Source organism: Erinaceus europaeus, chromosome 9, assembly GCF_950295315.1.
Source record: "Erinaceus europaeus chromosome 9, mEriEur2.1, whole genome shotgun sequence".
Taxonomy (NCBI): Eukaryota; Metazoa; Chordata; class Mammalia; order Eulipotyphla; family Erinaceidae; genus Erinaceus; species Erinaceus europaeus.
In genome coordinates this window covers 13,821,559-13,848,375 of record NC_080170.1, presented here as the reverse complement: position 1 = coordinate 13,848,375, position 26,817 = coordinate 13,821,559, and the positions used below count along the sequence as shown (strand labels likewise).

Genomic DNA, 26,817 nt, shown 5'->3' with positions numbered 1-26,817 from the left:
CTACTCTGAGGGTAAACCTGAGGGTTTTGAGTACAGCTTCTGAACAGTAACAACCTAAAATATCCAAGTTATCTGACTCACCTTCCCCCACATGCGAAGTGAGGCTATGGCTGGAGAGACTGGTGTCTCTGAGCTCTGTGGATTCTAATTTGCTGTGTTTCTCCCAACAAGAAAATCCACTAGATTAACCAGACCGGATAGCTTCCCCCCACCCCATCACCAAGGGCAACAGGAAAGCAGTAAGCTCACAAAAGGGGATCCGCCATCACACAGGCAGTCACGCCTTAGCTATCTCCCGCTGACACAGACACGTGAAGTCAAAGACAGTTTCCGTACTAGCAAAATACTTTTATTATTTTATAACGATAAAACAAGGAAAGTAAAGATTTTCTTTTTGGTGTATACCAGTTAAGGGGAAGTAGAAGAATAAGGGGATTAATAGGACTTTTATGTACTTTGATGACCATAAAAAGTTAACAATACCAACTGTTTGCCATAAAACTTATAGCGCCCCCCCAACACATATATATAAAGGACCATAGTTTTTAAAATCTATAAAAGTAAAAAATATACAGTCAGAAGCTCTAACGCTTATTCCATCTTTCATATAAAATTGTAAACATTTATTTACACAAAGCGTGTGTGTATAACACAAGTCCGAGCACCCTTTCCTTTTGAGTCACGGCTCCTGGAAGATGGGGGATCTGGCTGGAGTTGGCATCTCCCCTGGCCACCCCAACCGGGGCTCATAAATAAAGCCACGGGCAGCCCCTGGGGTGAGGGGGGACCCCAACATCACATTTTATTGCTCTGACAGGGCAGCAGGTGTGAAGCCTGTGGTCTAAGGTAGCCCCAGGACAAAGGCAGGGTGGGCCCCTGGAAGGCAGGCTAGGGCCCCGGGACAGGTGGGCGTGGCCAGCAGAGGGTCCGGCAGCAGCCAGCCTTCAGCCCATTGTTTTTGGTAGAAAACCTGCTTAAGTTGCCCTCTTCCCCTTCAGATGGGGGAACTCAAGGGGGGGAGGTGTCTTTGCTGGCTTCATGATTCATTCCCTTCTTTCAGCATCCAGGGAAAGCTGGGGTGGGGGGTTGTCTAAAGGGGAAATGGCCCAAACACCACCTGCAGTGGTGGCCAATGGCTATCAGAGAAGAGGATCTGAGGGCCTAAGGACCCCCAGGAAAGGCACTGCTGGTGTAAAATCATTACCAGTCATGGGCAACCCTTCACCCCTTCAGAGCCAGCAGACTGCTGGGGGGAAGATCCTCCTCGGCTCAGGTTTTTATGTAGGGCTCCCTTGGAGACTCCCGGGAAATAAGAACGGGCTGTGGTTTCTCCATGTGGTACTGTTTCCTGCACTCACCATCCTGCTGCCCTCTGGAAGTGCTCCCGCCTTTCAAACCTGCTAGTTCACAGACCTTAAGAGAAATCCACTCCAATCTTGAGAAGGGATGTATTAGTGTTATAAAGCGATCCTCCTTAAAAAAGTGCAAAGGCGTCTTGATGAGGGGGTGGGCGGGCAGAAGTACGAAGAACAAAGTGGAGTTCCCTCTTCTGGGCCCAGCCTGCAGCCTCCCTGACTCACAGTGCATACTGCCTCTCCCTGCCTCCCTCCAGCACTAGGGTGTTCCCCCTTGTGATGTAGCAGACCTTGGCCTTAGAGGCTGGAAGGTAGGTTGTGGGAAACGAAGCAGAAGCAGGTGTGACGGGGAGAGAGCTGTGCACAGCTCAGACAAGTCACCTGCTGACACGCTGATTGCAGGAGGTGGAAAGTCACAGCAGAAGAAGACTCTCAAGTCCTGGAAATTCCACAGCAGCGTTTGCCTGAGCACTGTGTGGGGTCCAGCCACCCACGCACAGAAGCAAGGGATTCCTCAGGGCCATGCAAATGCCAAGCTGGGAGGAAGGAGAGTGGCTAGAGACCACGTCTGCACCCGCTCTCTCCTGGCATCTTGCTCCTGTTTGGCACTTGCAGAACCTCCCCAGGGACCCAATTGCTCCCCCTGAAAGCTGACAAAGCAGGGATAAAAGAAAAAAAAAAAGGCTCTCAGTTTCTGATGCCACTTCATCAATTTAAGCCACAGCCTATTCTAATCTGTTTTAAAAGCTTTTCTTTTTATGAAAAGAAAAAATTAAAATTTTCTACACTACACATTGCAAATAGTTCTGCTATATAAAGTTTCAACAAAGTGTGCCCCCCACCCCCTGTAGGGGCAGGGGCAGGGGCAGAGAAATCCTGGGTTAAGTTGATGTGATGGCACAGATTTTTATAGGCCTGACATTTGGGGTTTCATTGTCGTCACTGTTGGTTTTTGTTTTTTGGTCATTTGGATAGAAAACCACCTGCAGAACCCTGTCCTGCTGTCTCAACACCGGGTAAAAACGGCAGCAGATGGGCTGGGACCAGCCCAACAGACCACAACTGCTGGCTTGAAGCCTCGGCCCCAGAAGGTCTTGACTTGCCCCTGCCTGGCCATCTAGGCCTGGCCTTTTGGTCCAAAGTAGTTGCTCTTGCTTGAATCTCACAACAAAAGTACAGATCGCTCAACACTGAGCACACCACACGCCCAGCCCTCACTGGGGCCCGAGAAGATCGTCCAGGTCACTCATCCACTCTTCGGAAGTCCTGTTCTTCAGCAGGGAGTCGATCAGGTCGGTGTCCCCGGCCATACTGGACAGTCCGCTGCTGCCCGGCTGCCCGCTGTAGGCAAAGGGCAGCTCCTGGCTCGTGGTCCGCACTGGGTAGGCCTGGGCGCAGTGCAGACCTGCACGGCCACCCATGGGCGGGGTGGGACTCTGGCTGAAGGCCCCCAGCTCAGGCCCTGCTGGGGTCAGGGCTGGCAGGCCCTGCTGGGGGGCTCCTTGGGGAGGTGCTGGGGTGGGGGCACTGGTCCTCTGCTGTGCGCTCACAGGGGGCAGCATGGACCCTGCCGCGGCCGCTGAGCTCAGGGGGGCCAGGGGCCGGCTGGGCATGGCCTGGGAGAACTGCGGGCTGGACATCTTCAGGTGGGCCTGCTGCATGTGGAAGCTGGACGCGGCTGTGAAGGGACTGCCTGTGCCGTTCCCGGGGGCCTGGCCACTGAGGCCTGGCATTCCCTGATGCTGCCAGGAGGAATTCTGGCCTCCCATGGCCGCTGACACCCTGGAGACCTGCGGCTTAGTTAAAGCAGAGTTCAAGGTCCCCTTACTGTGCTGCTGGGGGAGGCCTGAGCTCCCCAGAGAGTTTTGCCCGTATGCAGCTGACACCGAGGTGTTCTGGCCCACGCCGGGCTGCCGGGGCAGGTGGGCGTGTCCATTGGTGGCCTGTGGCGGTGGCTGGGTGACCATGTGTGACATGCCAGAGGCCATGCCGTACAGGCTGCTCTGCGGCAGGCTCTGGGAGCTGGAGAACTGGGCAACAGCCCGGTCCTGCTGGCCTGAGTTAGAGGGGAGGGAGGAGACCGACGTGTGTCCAGGGCCCATTGGCATCAGATTTCCGGGCTGGGAGAACACGCGGGGGCAGCTGGGGTTGGAGGGACCCAAGCTGTTCATACCAGGCACAGCCGCGGAGGACCCTAGGAGAGAGAGAGTCTGCTGTAAGCCAAGCTGAAGTCACTGCACGACCTCTGTGGAGACCCCACAAAGACCCTAACGGAAGGGGCTACTCTCCAGGCATATCAGAATACCAGCCAGCTTGTGGTCAGTGGAGCCTCAGAGGAGCTGCAGGTGCATGGAGGCTGGCCCAGAACAGATCAAGACAGGTCCTGGGGCAGGATGGCTCAAAGGTCTCCCCCTCTCTGCTCTGCAGGTCCTATGCCAGGCACAGGGGTCTCCAATATGGACCCACCCAGGATCTCCTGGTGGTGGGGGATATCACAGACTCCACGTAGTGTGACCACTGGTACAACAAAGCCTGGGCTACAGGGGACCAAGGGCACAAAACCTGTGGAAATTGTGGGTGGTTGAGGTGGGGAGGGATTCTGAGAGATGATGACAAATAAATTGGCTATCAAACGCCTAGACTTCCAGTAGTAGCTTAACAGACTAGAGGATCAGACTACTCCAGGCTGAGCAAAGTGTTTGCAAAGGCCATTAGGAAACGCTGTCCAGCTGGAGATAGAAGTGAAAAGACAACCAGTCGACTCAGAGCTGTGGCTGTCACACAAAGGACTGAGTGGCAAAGCCCAAGGATAGCCAGCTGCTGCACCACTCAGATGAGGGTTTGCATGATGGGTCTTGCAGGGGTGGAAGAGGAAGGACATGGAATTCTGGTCTTCATATGAAGACTGACCAAGACAGAAAAATGGCAGAGGGAGAGAGAAAGGAGCGGCCTGGCCTTGGTCCTCAGGGCACTGGGGAAACTGTGCTCTCTCTCCCTCATCATCTCTGTCTCTATCTCTATCTCAGATGGCCAGCTCAGTGATGAAGTCCTACAACAACAAAGTAAATAGGCCCCTTCCCTTTCAACAGGGCAGCAAGAAAGCGGCCCTCAGCTGACTGAGCCTTCTGTGAGCGCTGGGCCGACAGTGGGAGGGAGGAACCTCAGCTCTGCCCAGTCCTGCTGCCCCCTCACCTGTGAACTGTCCAACCTGCTGGGGGAAGGTGCTCTGGGCCGGATCTTGGTATTGGGGTGGCGGGCGGGTCAAGTGTCGCTGGAACTGCTGCTTCTCCTACAACATACCAAGTACAGGACAAAATGACAAACCCACAGACAACAAAAACCAGAGGGGGAGCAAAGTACAATGTCAGACCAGTTTGTTACACATAGATGTGATCCAACATTACATCTGAGGTACACTTAGTCCTTTTTTCCCCCTCTCTAACCAGAGCACTGCAGTGCTCAGCTCTGGCTTATGGTGGTGCTAGGGATTGAATATGGGACCTCAAAGTCTCAGGCATGAGTTTTTTTTTTTTTTTTTTTTTGCATAACCATTATGTCATCTCTTGCCTTGGGCTAATTTTCTTTCTTTCTTTTTTTTTTTTTTTGTCTTCAGGGTTATCCGCTGGGCTTGGTGCCTGCACTATGAACCACTGCTCCTAGGAGGCCATTTTCCCCATTTTGTTGCCCTTGTTGTTATTGTTGTTATAGCTGATGCTGTTGGATAGGACAGAGAGAAATTGAGAGAGGAGGGAAAGACAGAGAAGGGGAAAGAAAGACACCGGCACTCTCTGCAGGTGGGGAGCCAGAGGCTCGAATGTGATCCTTACACCGATCTGGTTCTTGCTCTTTGCGCCACGTGTGCTTAACCCACACCCCCGGGCTAATTTTCAATGAAAAAGGAGAAATATCGGCCCAGTCGGTGGCACATCTGGTTAATCACGCACACTACAGCGCAAAAAGATCTGGGTTCAATCCACTGGTGCCCAACTGAAGGGGGAAAGCTTCATGAGTGAAGTAGAGCTGCAGGTGTCTCTGTCTGTCTCCCTCTCTGTACCCCTCTCACCTCTCAGTTTCTCTTGGTTTCTATCCCATAATAAATAATAAACAGAAAAAGGAGAAATATCATGGTTATGTGTTAATCTTTCATGCCTGAGTCCCCAGAGATTCCAGACTCAATCCCTGACTAGAATTCAGCAATGCCATGAAAAATGATGAATGAAATAGTGGGGGTTGTATTGTTAAATGGGAATCTGGGGAATGTTATGCATAAAAAAAAAGAAGTAGAAACGCAAAGCAGAAATTGACTGAGTTTGGAGTATGGCACCAAAGTAAGAAAGCAGAAGTACACTAGAGTTTGCAGTGAGTACCTCCCTAATACTTCCTCTCCACTTTTCCAAGCTTTGGGTCCATGATTGCTCAACAATTTGTTTGGCTTTGTATGTTAACTCTCTTTTCAGTCACCAGGTTCCAGGTGTCATCAGGATGCCGGCCAGACTTCCCTGGATTGAAGACCCCACCAATATGTCCTGGAGCTCAGCTTCCCCAGAGACCCACCCTACTAGGGAAAGAGAGAGGCAGACTGGGAGTATGGACCGACCAGTCAACGCCCATGTTCAGCGGGGAAGCAATTACAGAAGCCAGACCTTCTACCTTCTGCAACCCACAATGACCCTGGGTCCATGCTCCCAGAGGGATAGAGAATGGGAAAGCTATCGGGGGAGGGGGTGGGATATGGAGATTGGGCGGTGGGAATTGTGTGTAGTTGTACCCCTCCTACCCTATGGTTTTGTTAATTAATCCTTTCTTAAATAAAAAAAAAAAAAGAAAAAAAATATAAAAAAAAAGAATTCAGCAATGCTCTAGTCTCTGTGTCTTATTAAATAAACAAGTAAATAAATAAAATAATTTTTTTAAAAAGTATGAACCAGAGGATGGGGAATAGCTAGAGCACGAGGATTAAAAAGCAGGCTCACTTACTTTGTGAGAGAGTGAGTGGGAAAGGGGTAGATGTTGGGAAAGAATGACTGAAACCAAAGAACCAATTTGGGTATGTGGTGCCAGGGATCAATCCAGGGCTTGCATCTACGGGAACCTGTGTTCCACCTGTCACTCTTCCCTTCTGTCTCAAAGATATATCTCAAGGGGACGGGGCAGGGGTGCATATATTACCATGTGCGAGGACTCAGGTTTAATCCCTGGCTCCCCACCTGCTTTACAAGCAGTGAAGCAAGTCTTCAGGTGTCTCTCCCTTTGCTTTCTAAATGTCTCTCTGTCCTATCAAGCAAAAACAAGTATCTTTAAAAATGTAACTCAAAATCCTGAGGACTCTTGTAACTTCAGTGCCTGCCCTAAGTGACTGACTAGGTGGGCAAGTGAGCTGTTAGCCCTAATTCTAGAGCTTCAGGACTTGGGAACATCTTCATTTCCCCGCTTCCCATTCTGGCTCAGAACAAACTACATTCACAACAAAGCTGATCCCGCAGCGAGCAGATGGGCCAGGGAGCTCAGTGCTTTGGCAGCTGAGCCAACAAGGGACGTGGAAAAATGTTGCTAGTACAGTTTTAGTCACAGACTGATGACTCCTACACAGAGTGACAAACAAGTGCTTCTGACACAGACCACTGTTTGAGAAATGCTACTTTCCAGGGGCCGGGCAGTGGCACACCTGCGTAAGCGCACACAGTACTATGCACAAGGACCCTGGTCGAGTCCCTGCTCCTCACATGCAGCAGGAAAGCTTCACAAGCGGTGAAGCAAGTCTGCAGGTGTTTCTCTTTCTCTTCCCCTCTCTAACTTCCCCTTCACTCTCATTTTCTCTCTGTATTATCGAAGAAAATGGGGGAGGGGGTGATGAACACCAGGAGATGTGACTTTATGGTGCTGGCACTGAGCTCCAGCAATAAGCCTGGAGGCAAAAAAAAAAAAAGTTACCTTTCTTGAAAAGAATAGTTAAATTAATTTATTTTATTGCCTCCAGGGTTATCATTGGGGCTCAGTGCTGGCACTGTGGACCTTGAGAGCTTGTTTGGAGGTTCTAGCAGGGAAGCGCAGCTACTCGTATACCCTCGACCGAAGACCAGTCCAACTCTACTCAGGGAAGGCCGTCCTCTTTGACTGAGTGCGCAGCTTCGGGAGGGACGCACATGGAATGGTGAGGGAGGAAGGGGACATCCGCCTAGCCAGCCAGATCAGCCGAATCAACACTGGCGATCAATGGGGTGACAGATGTTGCAGCCAGATCGCCCTCACATCCAGTGCTGGCACTATGAATTCACTGCTCCCAGTGGCCATTGTTTTTCTTTCTCTATTTTATTGGATATAGGCTAGAGAGAAATTGAGAGGGAGAAAGACAGACGCCTGCAAACCAGCTTCACTGCTCGTGAAGCATCATTCCTATAGGCAGGGAGTGGGGACTTGCATCCGGGTCCTTGCACATGTTTAAGGTGTACCTTTAAAAAAATTTAAAAAAAATATTTATTTATTTTCCCTTTTTGTTTTTCATTGTTGTTGTTGCTGATGTTGTCGTTGTTAGGACAGAGAGACATGGAGAGAGGAAGGGAAGACAGAGAGGGGGAGAGAAAGATAGACACCTGCAGACCTGCTTCACCGCCTGTGAAGCGACTCCCCTGCAGGTGGGGAGCCAGGGGCTCGAACCGGGATCCTTAAGCCGGTCCTTGCGTTTTGCGCTTAACCTGCTGCACTACCGCCTGACTCCCAAGTTGTACCCATAACCAGGTGCAACACTGCCCAGGCCCCTTGAAAGAGGCCTTAAAGGGCAAAGCCCTCTGACTGATGATACCTGACGTGCCAATGAGCATAGGGCCACACCCTCCATGAACAGAGCCGGCAGGCACTGCGGTGACCTTGGAAGCAAAGGTGGGGTTGCGGGGTGTCTTGCACCTGCACCTGGTCCTCTTACCTGCTCTGCCAGAAGGTGCTGCTGTCTCTGTAGGAACTGCTGCTGCTGCTGCTGCAGGTGCTTTTGCTGCTGCTCCCTCTGCTTCTGTTGGTCCAAAAGCAGCTGGTGCTGCTTCATCACAGCCGCCTGCTGCTGGCTGCTGAGATAGGGGGTGCTGCTGTGGGTGCTGGCTGCCGATGCAGCAGGGGGCTGGGTCCCCACACTGGGGGCCTGAGCTGGCACAGGGATGCTGGGAGGGTTCTGCTCCTGTCAATACAGACAAGGGAGGGGAAAGTCAGCAGGGTCTCTGGAGCAGTAGGCACAGATATGGTGCCTCCTAAGCCTCAGGTTAGCTTCGTTTCCTAAGCTTTTCCGGTGGGGGAGGATGTGGTTTTATGTGAAGCATAATTAAGCCGTGTATTTGGACATTAATTCTGGCAGGCAATTGTGACTTACAGGGCTGGGCTTTGCCGGAAAGCCTGGGTGCGCCTGTCCACTGAGGAGCATGCGGTTCCGGGAGGAGCCTGTTTTGCTTTGCTCAGATGCTTGTGCCAAGTAGCAGCTAGCAGATATTCTCCACTTCTTTTTTAAAAAATTTTATTTATCTTCCCTTTTGTTGCCCTTGTTGTCTTTTTATTGTTGTTGTAGTTACTGTCGTCGTTATTGATGTCATCGTTGTTAGATAGGACAGAGAGAAATGGAGAGAGGAGGGGAAGACATAGAGGGGGAGAGAAAGATAGACACCTGCAGACCTGCTTCACTGCCTGTGAAGTGACTCCCCTGCAGGTGGGGAGCCGGGACTCGAACCAGGATCCTTAAGCAGGTCCTTGTGCTTTGTGCCATGTGCGCTTAACCTGCTGCACTACAGCCCGACTCCCCTCTCCACTTCTTTAAAAATTTTTTTAAAAAAATATTATCTTTATCTACTTATTGGATAGAGACAGCGAGAAATCGAGAGGGAAAGGGAAGATAGAGAGGAAGAGAGACAGAGAGACACCTGCGGCCCTGCTTCACCACTCATGAAGCTTTCCCCCTGCAGGTGGGGAGCAGGGGCTCGAACCTGGCTGCTTTTGCACTGTAACATGTGCCCTTAGCCAGGTGCGTCACCACCTGGCTCCAATATTCTCCATTTCTATGTGGACTAAAAGAAGAGCCATGTCAAAGGCTAGCACGCTTCTATTCCACTATCCTCTTTATTCTACTCACCTTTAAGAACAAGGGGCAGGGAGGGGCAGGATTTAATTAAGAACAGGTGAAAAGCAGCTATTCTGAGACAAATCCAACTTCTTTTTGTAGCTCCTTCCCAGCCCTTATTGGTTTGTGTACTTAATCTTTGCAGATTTTAATCTTATTTTAAAAATATTTTGTTTATTTATTCCTTTATTTGGATAGAGACAGGAAGAGGGAGAGAAAAAGAGAGGCTCCTGCAGACCTGCTTAACCATTTGCGAAGCTTTCTCCCTGCAGTTGGAGCATGGGGGGCTTGAATCTGGGTCTTTGCACACTAATGTGTGTGCTCTACCAGGTATACCGCCACCCAGCTCCCAGATTCTAATCTTAGAACAGTGGTGCTGATGTAATTTCCTCACCCCATCACCAGAAGCTTTGGGTTTTGTGGTTTTTTTAAATTAAAAAAAAATTTATTTATTTTCCCTTTTGTTAACCTTGCTGTCTTTTTATTGTTGTTGTAGTTATTATTGTTGTTATTGATGTCATCGTTGTTAGATAGGACAGAGAGAAATGGAGAGAGGAGGGGAAGACAGAGAAGAGGAGAGAAAGATAAGACACCTGCAGACCTGCTTCACCACCTGTGAAGCGACTCCCCTGCAGGTAGGGAGCCGGGGGCTCGAACCGGGATCCTTCTGCCAGTCTTTTTGCTTTGCACCATGTGCGGCGTTTAACCTGCTGCGCTACCGCCCAACTCCCAAGTTTCGGGGTTTTAACAGTACTTTGAGAGAGGGGCAAAATGTCACTGAGCTGGCAGCTGCTGTCATGGCACACCTCTTTCTTTTTCATATGACCACATGAATTTATCTTCTGGAATGGAGTTCTTAATCATTTATATACTTATCTATTTAGTAGAAGAGAGAAAATCTGAGAAGGGTGAGGGAGATAGAGAAGAAAGACACCTGAAGACCTGCTTCACTGCTCGTGAAGCTTCCCCCCCTGCAGGTAGGGAACCAAGGTCTTGAACTCAGGTCCTTGCAAATGGTAATGTGTACATTCAATACCTCTTCATTTCCTTTTATTTTTTTTCTTACCACTAGGATTATTGCTGAGGCTCAGTACCTGCACAGTTCTTGCCTGGTGTTTTCTTTTTCCTTTCCCTTTCTCTTTGATAGAGGGTAAAAGACAGAGTCAGAGAGGAGAAAGACACAGAGATGGAGAGACACTTGGAGCCCTGATCCACTGCTTACGAAGCTTCCTCCTTGCAAGTGCTCTCATGTGTGAGCCAGAGGCTTGAATATATGTAGAAATGCAAACAATGATCAGGTAAGGCTGGTGCTGACCACTGTCTACCCGAACAGTCATATAACTCTGCCAGGCTTGAGTGCCACGATCAAATCACCAGGGAGCTCTTTAGATGTGCTGGGAAGTGGCACACATTCAACGTGCGACAGGCTGACCAAAGTGTAAAGTATGAAGTGGTCTGAAAGGTGGATGTCAGACCTTGAAGAAGCACACTAAATGTGATCTTTACCTGCAAGAGACAGCCACAGGTGACTTGATTTATGGCAAGATGACACCAGACTACATGCAAGAGTTTTCTCAAATGTTTGTGCAGCCAAAACTAAGTTTTGTAGTGAAACTTGGCCGTAGTATTGTCTAAGAATCAACCCGACTTGATCAATTTTCTCCTTCCTTCCTACCTTCCTTCCTTCCTTCTTTTTGGCAGAAAGAGTGAGAGAACAAAGCACCAAAGTGCCCTTCAATGTGGTGGGGGCCAGGCTCAAACCTGCGTTATGCACATGGCAAAGCCACACACTCAGTGAGCTATTCTGTCAGTCCAACTTGATCAATTTTCACTCCCAAAAGAACCAAAGGACTACAGCAGCTGTTCCCTCCCTTCTATCGTTCCCGAATTCCCTGGGACCTCGAACCCCTCCAAGAGTGTGAGGAGTACCAACACATCGAGAAGGACGCCAGTGCTCACCTGGCTAGGCTGGACTAGGCCAGGTCGGAAGGGCATAGTTCCTGGCTTTGGTTTCATTAAAAACAAGGGGTTCTGCTCATTGCTCAGATGGGGTAGCTGTTGGGGAAGATAAGCCATGAGGGCTGTCTTGTTCTGGCCAGTCCCTGGGCCACCTTGCCCACAATCTGCTTTGTAATGAGAGAGGGGCTTGGTATTGCCATAGTCCAGCACTGACCCCTGATTGGGCACAGAGCTCTGATTCAAGTTACTGGGCGGCTGGTGAGTTAGCAGGTTCACATGGCTGGGCTGGAGGTAGGGGCCTCCGGGCCGAGGGGAGCTCTTGTTCACGCCAGGCATCATGAGCAATTTGGAGCTGGTAAAGTCTTGCTTGTAGCCAGGAGGGCTGGCTGGCTTCTCCATGGAGTATGAGACGTTTATGGGGCTGTGGGAGGGGCCTGTGGGCTGCCACGTGGAAAGCGGGCCAGGGGCCGCTGCCGGGGGCGCCTGTTGGGGGTTCTGCAGCATCTGCTCACGCTTCTGCTTGGCAGCGATCTGCTGGAGCTGGTGGGCAGAGGACAGCTCTGCCCCACCCGGGCCCTGACTCGGCAACACCACGCTGGAGAGGACTCTCTGTGTGTTCTGAGCCTGGGCTGATGCCGGCATCAGGCTGGGGCTGGGAGCATCGGCCCTGGGCTGGCCAGAGGTGAGGAACAGAGGCTGGGTGCCCCCTAGCGTAGGCGAATCTGTGCTGGCAGAGCCCGATGATGGCCCCATGAAGGTCTGTCCCGCAGACCCTGCCCTCACTTGAGGAGAGCCCAGCTGTTCCTGCTCGAAGGCTGCCGGAGAGAACTCTGTCTTGATGTTGATGTCCTGCGCCAGGGGTGTCTGCGTGGCAGAGCCTGGAGGCTCTGAGTCCTTCTTCTCTTCAAAGTCCTCAGTGAACAGGTCCTTCATGTCTTCATCAGGCACTGACCTGTTGAGCTCCTCGATGAGCTCCTTCCACTCCTGCTCATTGAGGTTGAGGTCGGGCATGAGGTTGCTTTGCGAAATGGAGCCCCCAGCGCCCGCGATCATACAGGGCAGGTCGTCTACAGGCTCCTGCTTCAGTTCTTTACTCAGGCTCAGAGCAAACGGCTCACCGGGGTTGCTGCCTCCATTCAGGTGGAGGTTCGCGTCTACCAGACACTTCTTGGTGAGGGAGTCCAGCCCCAGGGAGTGCTTCCCGCTGGCCTGCAGGACCTCCGCTCCGGGCTTGTCCGGCTGGCCGAGGGGGGAGGCGGGGGGCAGGCCGTTGGAAGAGACAGCTACCCCCAGGGGAGCTTCCCGACGGGTCTTCTTGTGTCCAGCAAAGAGGTCCCCGTAGCCATTCTGCTGGTCACCATTCTGAGGGGACGTGGCACTATCAAGATTCCTCTTCACTGTATCATGGAGAAGCTGAAAAACAGGGGAACGAGTGAGTGACTTGCGCAGTACGTGTCAGCCCTCCTCCTCCAACATTGACCAAGACTCAGAGGGTCTGCATCCTGCCAGCTCTACTTGCCCTATTCATTCTCCCCATCGGGGGAGCACAGCCCGGCACCCCTCCAGCAATGTCTCTCCCTCCCCAGGCCCTGTGGCCCCACCTGCATATGAGGTCCGGTTTGGCTGTGGATGGCCACCCAGCTGCAGTGGATACAGCCCCCACATTTGTGCAGGTACAAACCCGACCTGCCCCATGGCCATCTGGTCTGAGGCTATGCCTAAGAAAGGCAGTGGCTGTGTGCTGGGCACAAAACCATTCTCTTTCTGGGTTTTGGTGCCAGGGATCCAAGTGAGGGCCTCACCTGTGAAGCATGTGCTCTGCTGCTCCTTACACCTCTGTCCTACACAGCTGTTCTCAAGGCCTAAGCCCAGTTATCCTGACTTTATATCTGTGGGAACTAATACATTCCTTCTTGTATTTCTACTTAACTTCTGCTGCTTTCAGCTGAAGGACCCCTGGCTAGACCAGGCTCTTGGTCGGGCCCTGTTCCTGGCTAGTCCCAAGTCTAAGCCTTCTATCTGGGCAGAGGCCTGTTTCTTTTCCACCACATGGCCTCTGCCTCCCCACCATTCCTCACCAAGCCCAAGCATCGCTCTGTGGATGTCGCCCCCCCCCCAAGCCCACCACTTCTTGGCACAAGCATCCGGAGCGTGGCACCTTTACCCTCCCTGCTCCTTAGTCTCCCCATCCAGATCTCCCAGAGCAGATCTGCTCTGCTGTGCTCGCTCAGTGTTTACCTGACGCCGGGTCAAGTGCTATGTACAGGGTGCTGAGGCAAATGGTGGGGTCTCCGCTCTTTGAGGAACCTGACCCTTTCAAGACACAGGGCATACATGGACACGGCCACAGAGTAAGCCACAACCCCCACGTGTGCAGCACTAAGGAGTGTGCTGGGGTCAGGGGCAGAGGAAGTGGAGGGGTGGGGAGGAGAACACCTGACCCCAATGTCAGCTCAGGATCCCATGGCGGGGTACCCGCGTGCTGTCTCTGAAGCCAGCTGCCCCTTCTCCAGGTTTGCGTCAGCACACTGTAGTCCTCTGTCCCTTCACCCTCAACTCCACACCTCTGATGGCCCCTGAGCTGTGCTAGTTGCCAAGTTCTAACAGCCATCGGCACCATCACTTGCAAGCTTCCAGGGGAGTTGGGGACCCTGCCCGAGGCCTGCAGCCCATGGGTGACCCCTGTCAGCAGCAAGCCGACCCCGAGACGGGCATGTGTAGCCTGAGAGAAGACAAGGAAGGTGGTTCTCTCAGCCTGTCTCTGAGGCCACAGTGTGCTGCCCCCATCCATCCTCCCCCCTCATGTCCTGTTAACGTGGACTATATATCTTGGCCGAGTCAGACCTTCTTGAAACCCATACCCAGGTTCCTAAGTGAGCTCGCAGCACCTTGGGGGTGGGTGCTGGGGATTGCAGGGCAGAGTTGTGAGCAAAAACACCACCTCAAAATCCAGCTCAGGAAGCCAACCCCTCCAATGGAGGACAGGCTTCCCTTGCCTGTGTTCTTCTGTTTCCTGCTGCCACCTAGGGGTGAGAGAGGGGCAGGGCATCAGGCTTCTGAAAGTGAACTTTCTGGAAGATGGAAGACCCTCTGGTGCTTCGTTAGGTGAAGGCAAGTTCATACCCATTTCATAAACCAGAGGAAAATTAAAAAACAGCCGTGAATTTTTCTCTGATTTTCATTTTTATTATTTTCTTTGTGGAAAACCATTTGCTTGATGGTGTCGGCTCTGGGCTGCCATGAACCGGGGAGCTCAATTTTCCATTCTGTTGAGGGGGAGATGGAAACCTAAGAGGTCAGGGCACTCGATGAGTCAGCTGGCCATTCCCAGATTAGAAACAGAATCCTTCTCTGCCCTAAGAGTTATAAAAGCCACCACTCCCTCTCTCAATATCCACATGCAAACAGCTGCAGATAAGTTCCAAAGTCACAGCTCAGTTTTGCAATACCACTTGCTTCTAGCCAAAGGAAACACCAGGCCATTTTCTGGACTGCTCACAAATTTCACTGGAATGATGTGGGCGGGGGTGGGGAGTGTGGAATGCGGTGGCCTTGGCACATTGTTAAGCCTGGAGCGGCTGCAGGAGCGCCTGGTGTGTGCAGGGCACGAGGGAGGTGGTGGGGAAGACAGCCTCAGAGCCAGTGCACAGAAACCAACAGCAGAGGCGGGGAAGGGATTCAGTCAGTTTCTATACAAAACACACACTCGGGGCTGGGTGGTGGCACACCTGGTAGAGCACACACATTACAGTGTGTTGAGGACCCAGGTTCAAGCCCCCAGTCCCCACCTGCAGGGAGAAAGCTTCATGAGTGGTGAAGTAGTACAAGCAGCTCTCTCTCCCGCTCTCTGACCCCTCCTGCTATTCTTCTCTCTGACCCATTCCTTCTTGATTTCTGTCTCTCTAAAAAATAAATATATAAAAATACGCAGCTGGGTGGTGGTATACCTGGTTGTGAGCACATGTTGCAATGTGCAAGGACCCGGGTTCGAACCTCTGGTCCCCACCTGCAGGGGGAAAGTTTTGCAAGTGGTAAAGCAGGGTTGCAGGTATCTTTCTGTCTCTTTCCTTCCCTGTCTCCCCTTTCCTCTCAATTTCTGACAGTCTCTATCCAATAAGTAAATAAAGATAACAAAAAATTAAAAATACAACTGGCTGCTCTCCACACACCAGGCACCTCTGGGTGCTCACTCAACGACTTTTTCCTAACCACCTCGAGGGCTTGTGGTACACGGGACTGACTCCAGGAGGAGGACTCAGTTTCAGGCTAACGTGATTCGGTGATTCAGTGCCGTGGTCTTTGCAAGGCGGTACTGCTGAATGTCACCGGCCTCCCTCCCTCACACCCTCACCCCAGCCACCTGCTCTGGGAAGGGTGCTCAAGGCCCCAGTGCTGCTGCCACACCTCGGGGACCCTGAAGCAGCACCCTGTTCCCCTGCTTGTTGCTTCACAGGGCAATCCCCTGTCTGGGCCCCACTCCCTCCCCCTACAGCCACCCACCTCTGAAATTCCTGTGTGCTTTGTGGTCACCCTCTCCCACTGCGGGCTAAGATGGGGGTGGCACTCAACAGAGCTCCTCACATATGTGGGGGGGGAGGGCTGAGCTTCCTGCTCTGTCCACACGGTGCTCACTTTTCCAGGAACACACACACACACACTCTCTCTCTCTCTCTCTCTCTCTCCTCAGAGCCAGCACGGGATGGGGGCAAAGGGAGGCGTCAGAGACTGCAGTGACCTTTGCGTGTTGAACTCAATCCACATTTTTAGTCTTTTCCTCTCCCTTCTTTGTCTTAAGTCATTCCCTCCGCCTTGCCTCTAAGTTCTCTTTCCTCACATTTCTTTACCACATCCACCCTCCCTCCCCCATATACTTTTCTAGCTATTTCTCCTCAGACTCCTTTGAGGGAGGCCTCGCCTTCAAATAAATAACCGAGTCCTCCTCTATTCACTCTGCACACTTGGGTGATCGCATCCATTTCCACATCTTTACAGTCCAGTGACAGACACTCCCACTCAAGAGTGAACCCCAGTGCTCAGAGACCAAGTGCTGCTCCACTCTCCCTGCAAGCCCCATTCACAGCTACTCCCCACTGAGTGTCATGCCTGAGTTACTGCTTTCTCGCAGCCCTCCACTGGACCTGCGCAGTGCTGCCTCAGGGCCTTTGCACTTGCTCTGTTCTATGACCCACCCCTCATCTTCCCAGGAGACACATTTCTTCTCATAATTCAGCCCTCCCTCATCTCCATAAAGTCATTCTCTGATCCCTTAATTCTCCCCTCAAAGTCAGTCTTACTCCTTTGCTAGTTCCTCCATAGGAGGCCCTGGGTTGAACAGGCCTGGCTCCCACAGATGATGGAGCTGCCCCTGATGGGCCAAGCACAGAGCTCGAGGCGTCTGTCTGTTTACTCAGTGCAGTTGATGTTCAAGCTCAAAGCAGCTTCTCTGGCTCTGTCCCCACCTCAGAAGCTCTCTCACTCACTCTCCCATCACAAGGCCAGGGAGCTGCTCCTGCATCCTGTCAGCACCCCACTCCAAACAAGGCGGCCTCCTAGCGAGTCTTCGACCTGCCCACTTGTCTCCATCACATGTGTCTCACCCTTGATTTAACAACAGTCTAGAGCGGGTCTTTCTTGCCATCCCGCCCCCGGCGTGACCATACTGAAATGCACATCTTTACAGTATTTCAGTAGCACCCAGCATCCACTCATAACTCTGAGCTGGCCCCACCTCCTTTCCTCGTAGCATAAAGGAAACATCTGCCATCTCCTTGGCTTGAGGGAAGAGTAGGTGCAGCTGGCAATGTCAGCCACACTCCTGTGGGGGACACTTGGGGACCCAACCACTAGGTAAGGGGCTGATTCTCACACATATTCAAGGTCTTGGAGGTTGCAGGTAACCCCTGGGCTGCCCAGGGCTGGAAGCTACTGTGAGCAAATGTAAGGCAGGTGCTGGGAGCCGTCATCCCTGTGCCATGCACCCACACTAACTCAGCTCCCACGCCAGGACTCAAGATTTCACTCCCCGCAGAAGCACCTGGGCCGGGGCTCATCCCTGCGTCTGCTTTGCAGCAGCTGATGCCAGAAGGTTAGTGGGGGGGTTTCCGGGGGTCTGAGGCTCTGAGGTCTTGGGAAGGACCCACTGTGATCCCCACAGCCGTGGAGCAGTTTGGAGGAGGCAGCGGTGGTGGCAAGGGAGTGAGTCAGAGTTTCAAAGAGTATGATTCTCCCAGAGCAGGCACAGAGAGCCCCGCCGAGGTGTCCTTACCAGAAAAACGGGCTGAGCTACCAGAAGATCCACATGCCACGGCCACAACCAACACTCAGTGAGATCATCAGAATGAAAGAAAAAGATGACAGCACTACTGAGCTCTGCTCCTGAAGACATGCTCTATGGGTTGGGAGGGGACGCAAATGGTAAAGCACACAAGTTACTATGCACAAGGACCCAGGTTCAAGCCCCTGGTCCCCATTCTAGGGCTGATGAAATTCAAGCACGCAAAGAGGATGCTCTATTACTGAGCCACCGCTCAGGCCCCAAGATCTGCTTTGTTTATTTATAAATAGAATGTCAGGGCAAATGCTAGAAGAAGAAGAAGTAGAATGTCTAGGTTCAAGGTCCAAGTGGTATTCTTAAAATATCAGGCTTTCAACCGGGGGAATGGTTCAATACGTGGCATGCCAGACTTGCATGCCCAGGCTCCTGGTCAAGTCCAGCATCACATGGGGGCAGCATGGTGATCTGGCCTACCTCTGTCTCACTCTCCATTCCCTCTTTTAATGTCTAGCTCATGAAATAATAATAATAATAATAATAATAATAATAATAATAATAATACCTTTTAAAAATGTATTAGGTTGGGGGCTGGGCAGGGCATACCTGGCTGAATGCAGACAGTGATCAAGGACCTGAGTTCAATCTCCCAGTTGTCGTCCCCAGCCCCCCACCTCCGCCAACCCACTGCAGGGAGAAAGCTTCACAACTGGTGAAGCAGGGCTGCAGGTGTCTCTTTCTCTCTCAAAGTATGTTTTATTTATTTTATTTTGTTTACCAGAGCACTGCTCAGCTCTGGCTTATTTATGGTGGTTCGGGGATTGAGCCTGGAATTTTGGATTCTCAGGTGTGAGTCTCTTTACATAACCATTATACTATCTACCACCGCCCCCCCCACCCCTTCCCTCTCAGTCTCTATCCAAAACAAATAAATAAGGTTTTTTCTTTAAATTTATTTATTTTTATTTTCCCTTTTGTTGCCCTTGTTTTTCATTGTTGTTATAATTATTATTGATGTCGTCATTGTTAGATAGGACAGAGAGAGATGGAAAGAGGAGGGGAAGACAGAGAGGGGGAGAGAAAGATAGACACCTGCAGAACTGCTTTACTGCCTGTGAAGCGACTCCCCTGCAGGTGGGGAGCCAGGGGCTTGAACCGGGATCCTTACACCGGTCCTTGCACTTTGTACCATGTGCACTTAACCTGCTGTGCTACCACCCGACTCCCAATAAATAAATAAGGTTTTAAAAAAGTATTGTCAGGCTGATTAGATTTATATTTTGGGGGGCATGAATCCTTACCAGTGATGTTGACTTTAACAGATGAAGGCAGATTTGCTTTTTTCTTTTAAAAAAATATTTATTCCCTTTTGTTGCCCATGTTTTATTATTGTAGTTATTATTGTTGTTATTGATGTCATCATTGTTGGATAGGACAGAGAGAAATGGAAGGAGGATAGGAAGACAGAGGGGGGGAGAGAAAGGTAGACACCTGCAGACCTGCTCCACCACTTGTGAAGTGACTCCCCTGCAGGTGGGGAGCCGGGGGCTCGAACCAGGATTCTTAGGCTGGTCCTTGTGCTTTGAGCCACCTTTGCTTAACTTGCTGCGCTACCGCCCGACTCCCTGTTTTTTTTTAAACCAGAGCACTGAATGGACCTGGGGGGACTTTGGAGGCTCAGGCATGAGAGTCTCTGCATAGCCATTTGATCTCTACCACAACCTGAAATGTGCATTTTTATGGGTTCTCTATGAAGACTATGTGGCAAACAGATTAGGAAGGGAAGCCACTGACAGGCTGACCAAGCAGAAACGGCTGGTGGAAGAACTGAGGACCTGCCCATGGGGTGGGAATAAAGAGTTGATTTGAGAGTGGAGAACAAATCAGCAGGTCCCAGAAACCAGCTTCAATACTGAGGTGAGCCAGAAAGAGGCTTCTCTCTAGCTGGGATGCATGGGTGGGTGGAGCAGAGGACAGAGGAAAAGCAGAGGGTGAGGCTAGCTGAGTTTTAGCCACAAGGACATGACAGTCATGCAGGTGATGTCACAGGGGAGGTGAGTGACACTGACTGCATTTCGTGGAAAGGCAGCAGAAGCCAGGAGCAGGTAAAGAGCCCAAGGGACAACATAGTGCAAAAGGGAGGGTGGGGTCCAGAAAGATAAAGACAGGACAGGCCCACTGGGTCTGGTCACTAAAGGGCCACTGATACTTCCTAGGGCAGTTCCAGAAGCGGGGAGGGGGGGGCAGAATGTTTAAACCTCTAACTAGACAAGTAACAGAGAGGTGAGTAAGTAGAGGATGAGAAGGCAAAGCATCCTGGGGGTGGGGGTGGAGAAGCAGAGGGGAGGAGGAGCTGAACTGATAGGTGACAGCTAAGAGATGCTGGGTTTCTTCCTGGAACCATGAAAAAATATTCTAAAATCAGTTGTTCTGACTGAGATCTGCACAAATGTATGATTTAAAAAATTCCATCGCACATAAATTATCTTCCTATAAGCAGACACGCCAAAAGCTGAGGGGGTGGGTGGGTGAGTCAACTCTGCCTATCAGAATACCAACTTGCATGCCGGAGGTCCAGCAGCCACAGGGCCAATCCACCTTATGACAAAACCGAATGGTGCCGCCCTCCACACCCCCACACCCATTCACTCATAATGAATAAATAATCTTTAAAAAGACATGACAGAGTGCTGAGCTGGTGTAGTGGCTCTGCCCGTGGACTCTGAGGCAGACAGAGCTTCAGGTTCAAAGCCTGTCCTCACCAGAAGCCAGTGGTTCACTGCTTGGGGGGAGGGGGAAAGACATGCTAACTCTTAGAAGTGTGTGAAAGATATTAGTTGGTGAGGCCAGGTAGTGGAGCACACAAGTTACCAAGTGCAAAGACCAAGGTTTAACCCCACGACCTGCTGGAAGAAGGGACTTCATAAACAGTGATGTGGTGCTGCAGCTGTCTCTTTCTCTTCCTATCTTCCTCTTCCATCTTAGTTTCTCTGTCTCTATCTAATCAATCAATCAATCAATCAATCAATCAATGATTAAACTAGTTGGTAGCCAAGAAGGTCAAAGGAGGCTTATTTTGGAAAAACACTTGAGTTCACTTAAAGAACAGCAGATAATTACTTGCTTATTAGACTGGAGTCCTCTGGAATTTCAAGTATATAACTTATTTTAACATTATTGGATAGAGAAAGAAAGAAGAAATGGAGAGAGGAATGGGAGACAAAGAGGGAGAAAGAGATAACTGCAGCCCTGCTTCACTGAGTGTGAAGCTTTCCTCTGTAGGTGGGGACCAGGGGCTTGAACCCAGGTCCTTGTGCATGGAATTGCTTTTCTTTCTTTCTTTTTAAAAAATATTTATTTATTCTCTTTTATGAACTGTTAAACACATGGGGTCCTGAGTTAGATTCCTAGCATCACATATGCCAGAATGAAGCTCTAGTTCTCTCTCTCATACTAACAAATTACATTATTTGCATAAGCTGCATCACGACAGCTAATGAAATGAACGCTGAGGTCCTACCTCTAGGGAGGGTGAAGCCCTTCCCTCTCAAAGCCCTGCCCCGTAGAGGCGTCCCCCCACCCCACCCCCACCCAGCCACAGGAGGCCCTGTTCTCTCCTCCCTAAACACTGACAGTGCTCAGTACCTTCACTGCTCAACCTCAGCCCACTCCACATCCCCTTCAGCTCAGAGCTCAGGGTGCAACTGGGCTTGAATCCTGGCCTGGTTATTTAACTGCTGTGTACTCACAGGCAAATTGCTTAACTTCTGCAGCAGCTCCAAGTGTTCCTCATCTGAAACAACGGAAACAACAGGGTGGGTGGGGAGGAGACTTGGGGAGGGGAGGGAGGTGTGTCACTCCCACAGGCCCAGCAGCTGATAGTGCTCACTCAACAGCTACTCCTCTTCCTTCCTCTTCCTGACCTGAGAGGGGAGCTACTTCAGCAGTAGCTGCACTCTGCCACCCTCCCCAGCTGACCCCAGGGCACCCTTCTCAGGCTTGGGCCTACCCAACTGCTCCTCTCATCAGGTGACAGGTGGCAGGTGGCAGCTCCTCTGAAGGCTTCAGCCCTCAGGCCCAGCCCCTCTCACCTCCCCAGCCTTCCCCCCGTCCAAAGTCTCCTCCCTCTTTTTGTGTTCAGCTCTCTCTCTCTCTCTCTCTCCCCCTCTGGACTCTGACAGTAAACTGGGTATCAGACAGAATATACTGGGCCTCTTCCTCTCATGCACCCCAACCCCGAACCCGTGCGGGCTCCAGGCCTGTCCGGGTTCTGTGAGAGCCCTGTAGCCGCCTCCTTCCCCCACATCCCTTGCTATTGTTTTTACTACAGAGACTCCTGGAATAGCTCCGTTCTGATTTGTGTCTACTTGCTTTCTCATTTGACTCCGGATTCATGATGTTATTAGTGTGATCTCTAAACAACACTCATCTGAGCCACCTTAAACCCCTTCTTATCCCCCCACCCCCATCTTTTCCTGTGAAGTTCAAATCCTTTCGCTTGGCACACACAGGCCTTTTTGATTAGGCCTTTTTGATCGGATCCCAGTAAAGTTCTCTGCTTAATCCCCTGCTGTTCCCTTGAGGCACAGATTCAGCGTGAACTCCTTTCAGGAGGAAGAATAAGCCTCTACCCTGGTGACCTCCTACTAATCCTTTAAGATTTAGCTCAAACATCAACTCCTCCACAATGTTTCTCCTCTGACCACTTATCCCAGGTCAAGCTCCTTGCTCCACCCTCTATGCTCTAAGGAAACTTTGTACCAGCACTTGGTTCCCACATGTGGTAAAGCACAGAGGTCGGAATGTAGACACACTGGCCTGCTTCTCTGCATCTCCCCCACCCAGGGAGGACAGGAAGGTCACCCTTGGCACCCCCAGTGTCAGCTCGAGTTCTCAGCAAGCATAGGTACCTAGAGAAGTTTCCAGAAGCAACCCCAACCTCCTCCACCACATCCCTTAAGCATCACTTTATGGTTCTCCAGTCTCATGGGGGTGGCAGCACTCTGGCCAATGAGACTTGTCTTCTTAAAAAGTCAAAGGGACCAGATGGTGGTGCAGCCAGTAGAGCCTAAGAGTTAGAGAGAGCAAGGGCTAGGGTCAAACCAGTCCCCACTGCAGGGGGAAAGCTTCATGAGAGGCGAAGCAATGCTGCAGATGTCTTTTTTTCCCTCTCATCTTTTCTGTATCTATAGAATAAATAAATAAGATTTTATTTATTAATGAAGAAAGATAGAAGAGAAAGAAACAGACATCACTCCGGTACATGTGCTGCTGGGGACTGAACTCAGGACCTCACACTTGAGAGTGCAACACTTTATCTACTGTGCTATCTCCCGGACCACTAAATAATTTATAAAAAATAAAAGTCAGTGGTCCAGGAGATAGCACAGTAAATACAACATTGGCTTCTCAAGTATAAGGCCCCGAGTTCAATCCCTAACAGCACATGTGCCAGAGTGATGTCTGGTTCTTTCTCTCTCCTATCTTTCTCATTAATAAATAAAATCTTAGAAAAAATAAAAGTCAAATAAATAAATACTTCCAGGGGCTGGGTGGTGGTGCACCCGGTTGAGCACACGTATTACAATGCGCCAGGACCTGGCTTCGAGCCCCCAGTCCCCACCTGCAGGGGGAAAGCTTCACAAGTGGTGAAGCAGTGCTGCGGTGTCTCTTTGTCTCTCACCCTCTCTATCCCTCCCTTCCCTCTCGATTTCTGACGGTCTCTATCCCATCAATAAATAAAGATAATAAAATTTTTTAAAGAATTCAATTCTTTGAATAAATAAATAAATAAGTAAATACTTCCAAACACATTTTATGAGGCCAATACTGTCCTCATACCTATATCACATAACATCACACAGGAAGAAAAGTACAGGCCAATATCTTTGAATACAGATGTGAAAATTCTCAACAAAATACTAGAAAATCAGACCCAGCAGTACAGCAAAAGGATCATACATCACGGCCAGGTAGGACTCACTCCAGACAAGCAGGGACAATTCAACACACACAAATCTGATGTACATTATATATGCAAATCAGATGCAACACATGTATACACATAACATCCTAGTGGTTCTCTTTCTCTGGAGAACACCAACACAGTATGCAAAGTTTGTATAACCTGCCTGCTCCACACACCCATCTCTCATTTCTCCTCTACAATCAGACTCGTTGTACTGGGAAAGTATACACAGGCATGCACATGGTGCAGAGACTAGAGATGAATGCCACCCACTAGCTGTGGAAAGTAAGAACAATACCAGCTCGATAGGACCCTGGCTGTCAAGTGTGGGCCAAGACTAGCAGAACTGGCATCACCTGGAAGATTAAAAATGCTGCATCTTGGTTGCCTTAGAATCTTTTTTTAGGGGGTTGGGACGTAGTGCTGCGGGTTAAGCGCACATGGCACAAAGTGCACAGACTGGCATAAGGATCCCAATTCAAGCCTCTGGCTCCCCACCTGCAGAGGGGTCCCTTCACAGGCAGTGAAGCAGGTCTGCAGGTGTCTGTCTTTCTCTCCCCATCTCTCTCAATTTCTCTCTGTCCTATCCAGCAACAACAGCAATGACAACAACAATAATAAAGACAACAACAAGGGTAACTAACAACAAGGGAGACAAAAGGAAAAAATTAGTTTACAGGAGCAGTGGATTCGTAGTGCAGGCACTGAGTCCCAGCAATAACCCTGGAGACAAAAAAAAAAAAAGAAATTTTTAACCTAAAAATTATCTTTATTTGTGTATTGGACAGACAGCCAGAAATCACAAGGAAAGGGGGAGAGAGAGGGAGAGAGAGAGGAAGACAGACACCTGCAGCACCACTTCACCACTTGTGATGCTTTCCCTGCAGGTGGGCTTGAGCTCAACCAGGTGCACCACCACCTGGCCCCCACCCGCTTTTTGAAAGCTTTTATTTATTTTTTCCCTCTTTTTCTTTTTTTCCCCTCCAGGGTTTCTGCTGGGACTCAGTTTTGCATTATGAACTCACTGCTCCTGGAGGCCATTTTCCTATTTTGTTGCCCCGATGTTATTATTATTGTTGTCATTGCTGTTGTTGTTGTTGGGTAGGACAGAGAGAAATCGAGAGAGGAGGGGAGACAGAAAGGGGAAGAGACAGACAGACAGACACCTGCAGACCTGCTTCATTGCCTGTGAAGCGACCTCCTTGCAGGTGGGGAGTAGGGGGGCCTGAACTGGGATCCTTATGCCAGTCCTGTGCTTTGCGCCATGTGCCCTTAAACTGCTGCGCTACCGCCCAACTCCCCCCCCTTAATTTGATAAGACAGAGAGAAATTTGAAAGGGGAGAGGGAGAAAGAGGAAAAGAGACATACCTGCAGCACTGCTTCATTACTTAAGAAGCTTCCCCTGCAGGAGGGGATCAGGGGCTTGAATCCAGGTCCTTGTGTGTTCAACAGGGTATGCCATCACCATTTTAATTGACTGCCATCAGGGTTTTGGCTGGGGCTCTGACTCTGCATGATTCCACTAACATCTTTTTTTTTTTTTTTTTTTTTTAAGAGAAAGCGGGAGGACAAGAGATGAGAGCAGACATCACAGCAGTGCACCAATACCCGTGAAGGATCCCCATGGAGCCTGGGTGCTCAGACATGGCTTGCCATCTCCAGGCCCCAGCGCCTGCATTTTAATAGGCTCACCAGGTGACTCATGAGCAGTAAGTCTGAGCAGTCCCTTACTAGCTCCCCCAGAGGTAAGTGGAGCACTGGAGTGGAGCACTATTTCCCTCCCCCTTTTTAAAAGGAAATGACCACATCATTTCTTTTTAAAAAAATTTTAATATTTATTTATTCCCTTTTGTTGCCCTTGTTGTTTTATTGTTGTTACTGATGTCATCATTGTTAGATAGGACAGAGAGAAATGGAGAGGAGGGGAAGACAGAGAGGGGGAGAGAAAGATAGACATCTGCAGACCTGCTTCACCGCCTGTGAAGCAACTTCCCTGCAGGTGGGGAGCCGGGGGCTCGAACTGGGATCCTTACGCCGATCCATTAACGCTTGGGCCACGTGCGCTTAATCCGCTGCTCTACAGCCCAGCTCCCCCTTTTGTTGTTTTATCATTGTTATGGTTATTATTATTGTTGTTACTGATGTTGTTGGATAGGACAGAGAAATCGAGAAAGGAGAGGAAGAGGGGGAGAGAAAGATAGACACTTGCAGACCAGCTTCACCGCTAGTGAGGTGACCCCTCCCTGCAGGTGGGGAGCCGGGGGCTCAAGCCAGGATCCTTAGGTCAGTCTTTGTGCTTAGCGCCATGTGCACTTAGCCCACAGTGCTACCACTGGACTCCCTCTCTCTCTTCTTTAATTGCCACTAGGGCCTGGTGCCTGCATGAAGACTCCATCACACCTAGCAACTTTTTCCTTCCCTTCTTTCCCTCCTTCTCCCTCTCTCCCTCCCTTCCCTCTGTAGACAGAGAGAAATTGAGAGGGAAGGGGCTACAGAGATGGAGGAGACACCTGCTTCACCATTTGTGAAGCTCCTCCCCTACAGGTGGGGACTGAAGACTCCCAGATCCTTATGCATGATAATGTGCTGTGCAACTGGGGTGCCCCACAGCCTGGTCCCCAGACTGTTTTTCTTTAGAGTCCCACAAGCCTCTGCTGTCTATACTCGGGCGATGTAACACCCAGCCATGGAAATGGAGGACAAGCACATACTGGAGGAAGTTCCTGGAGGAGGTGAGTGAACAGCCCCCAGGCCCTGGTCTGACCTCTGCTGCTCTAGGGGCTGAAGAGGCCCCTTCTAGGGAAGTTGCAGGCAAGGTCACAAGGGAGTCTTGGGAAACACAGGGCTGGCTCTAGGCACCAGGCAGGGCTGGGGGGGGGGGGGGGCGCGCACAGGACAGGCAGTAGAGGAAGGTTAGAGGGAGGGCTTGAAAGCATATAGCTTCAGACTCCCATTTCAGACCTCCTCTTACAGTATCCTTACTACTGAGTCAACAGACTCTGAGCACTGCATCTGTGGCTGGCATGGTGCTGGACACTTGGTCTTGCTCTTGGGTTGCCCACAGTCTAAAGAGAAGCAGGAAGCAGCTCCCTGAGGTGGTTCTGGCAGCCTGAGAAGAGACTCAGGGAGGGAGCTGTGAGATTACTGAGCAGAATTCTGAGTGGTAAGGAG

At 50.7% G+C, this 26,817-nt stretch overlaps 1 protein-coding gene across 1 annotated transcript in view; it reads right to left on the bottom strand.

The window, feature by feature from the left end:
* Nucleotides 1–324: 324 nt before the first annotated feature.
* Nucleotides 325–26,817, bottom strand: part of MAML1 (mastermind like transcriptional coactivator 1) — a 41,379-nt gene continuing 14,886 nt past the window's right edge. Inside the window, exons 2-5 of the mRNA XM_060197324.1 lie at nucleotides 11,407–12,819; nucleotides 8,275–8,520; nucleotides 4,548–4,644; nucleotides 325–3,549 (exon numbers count right to left, since the gene is read on the bottom strand). Of these exons, the coding sequence (XP_060053307.1) occupies nucleotides 2,570–3,549; nucleotides 4,548–4,644; nucleotides 8,275–8,520; nucleotides 11,407–12,819 (2,736 nt within the window). The 3' untranslated portion in view covers nucleotides 325–2,569. The remainder of the gene's footprint in view (nucleotides 3,550–4,547; nucleotides 4,645–8,274; nucleotides 8,521–11,406; nucleotides 12,820–26,817) is intronic.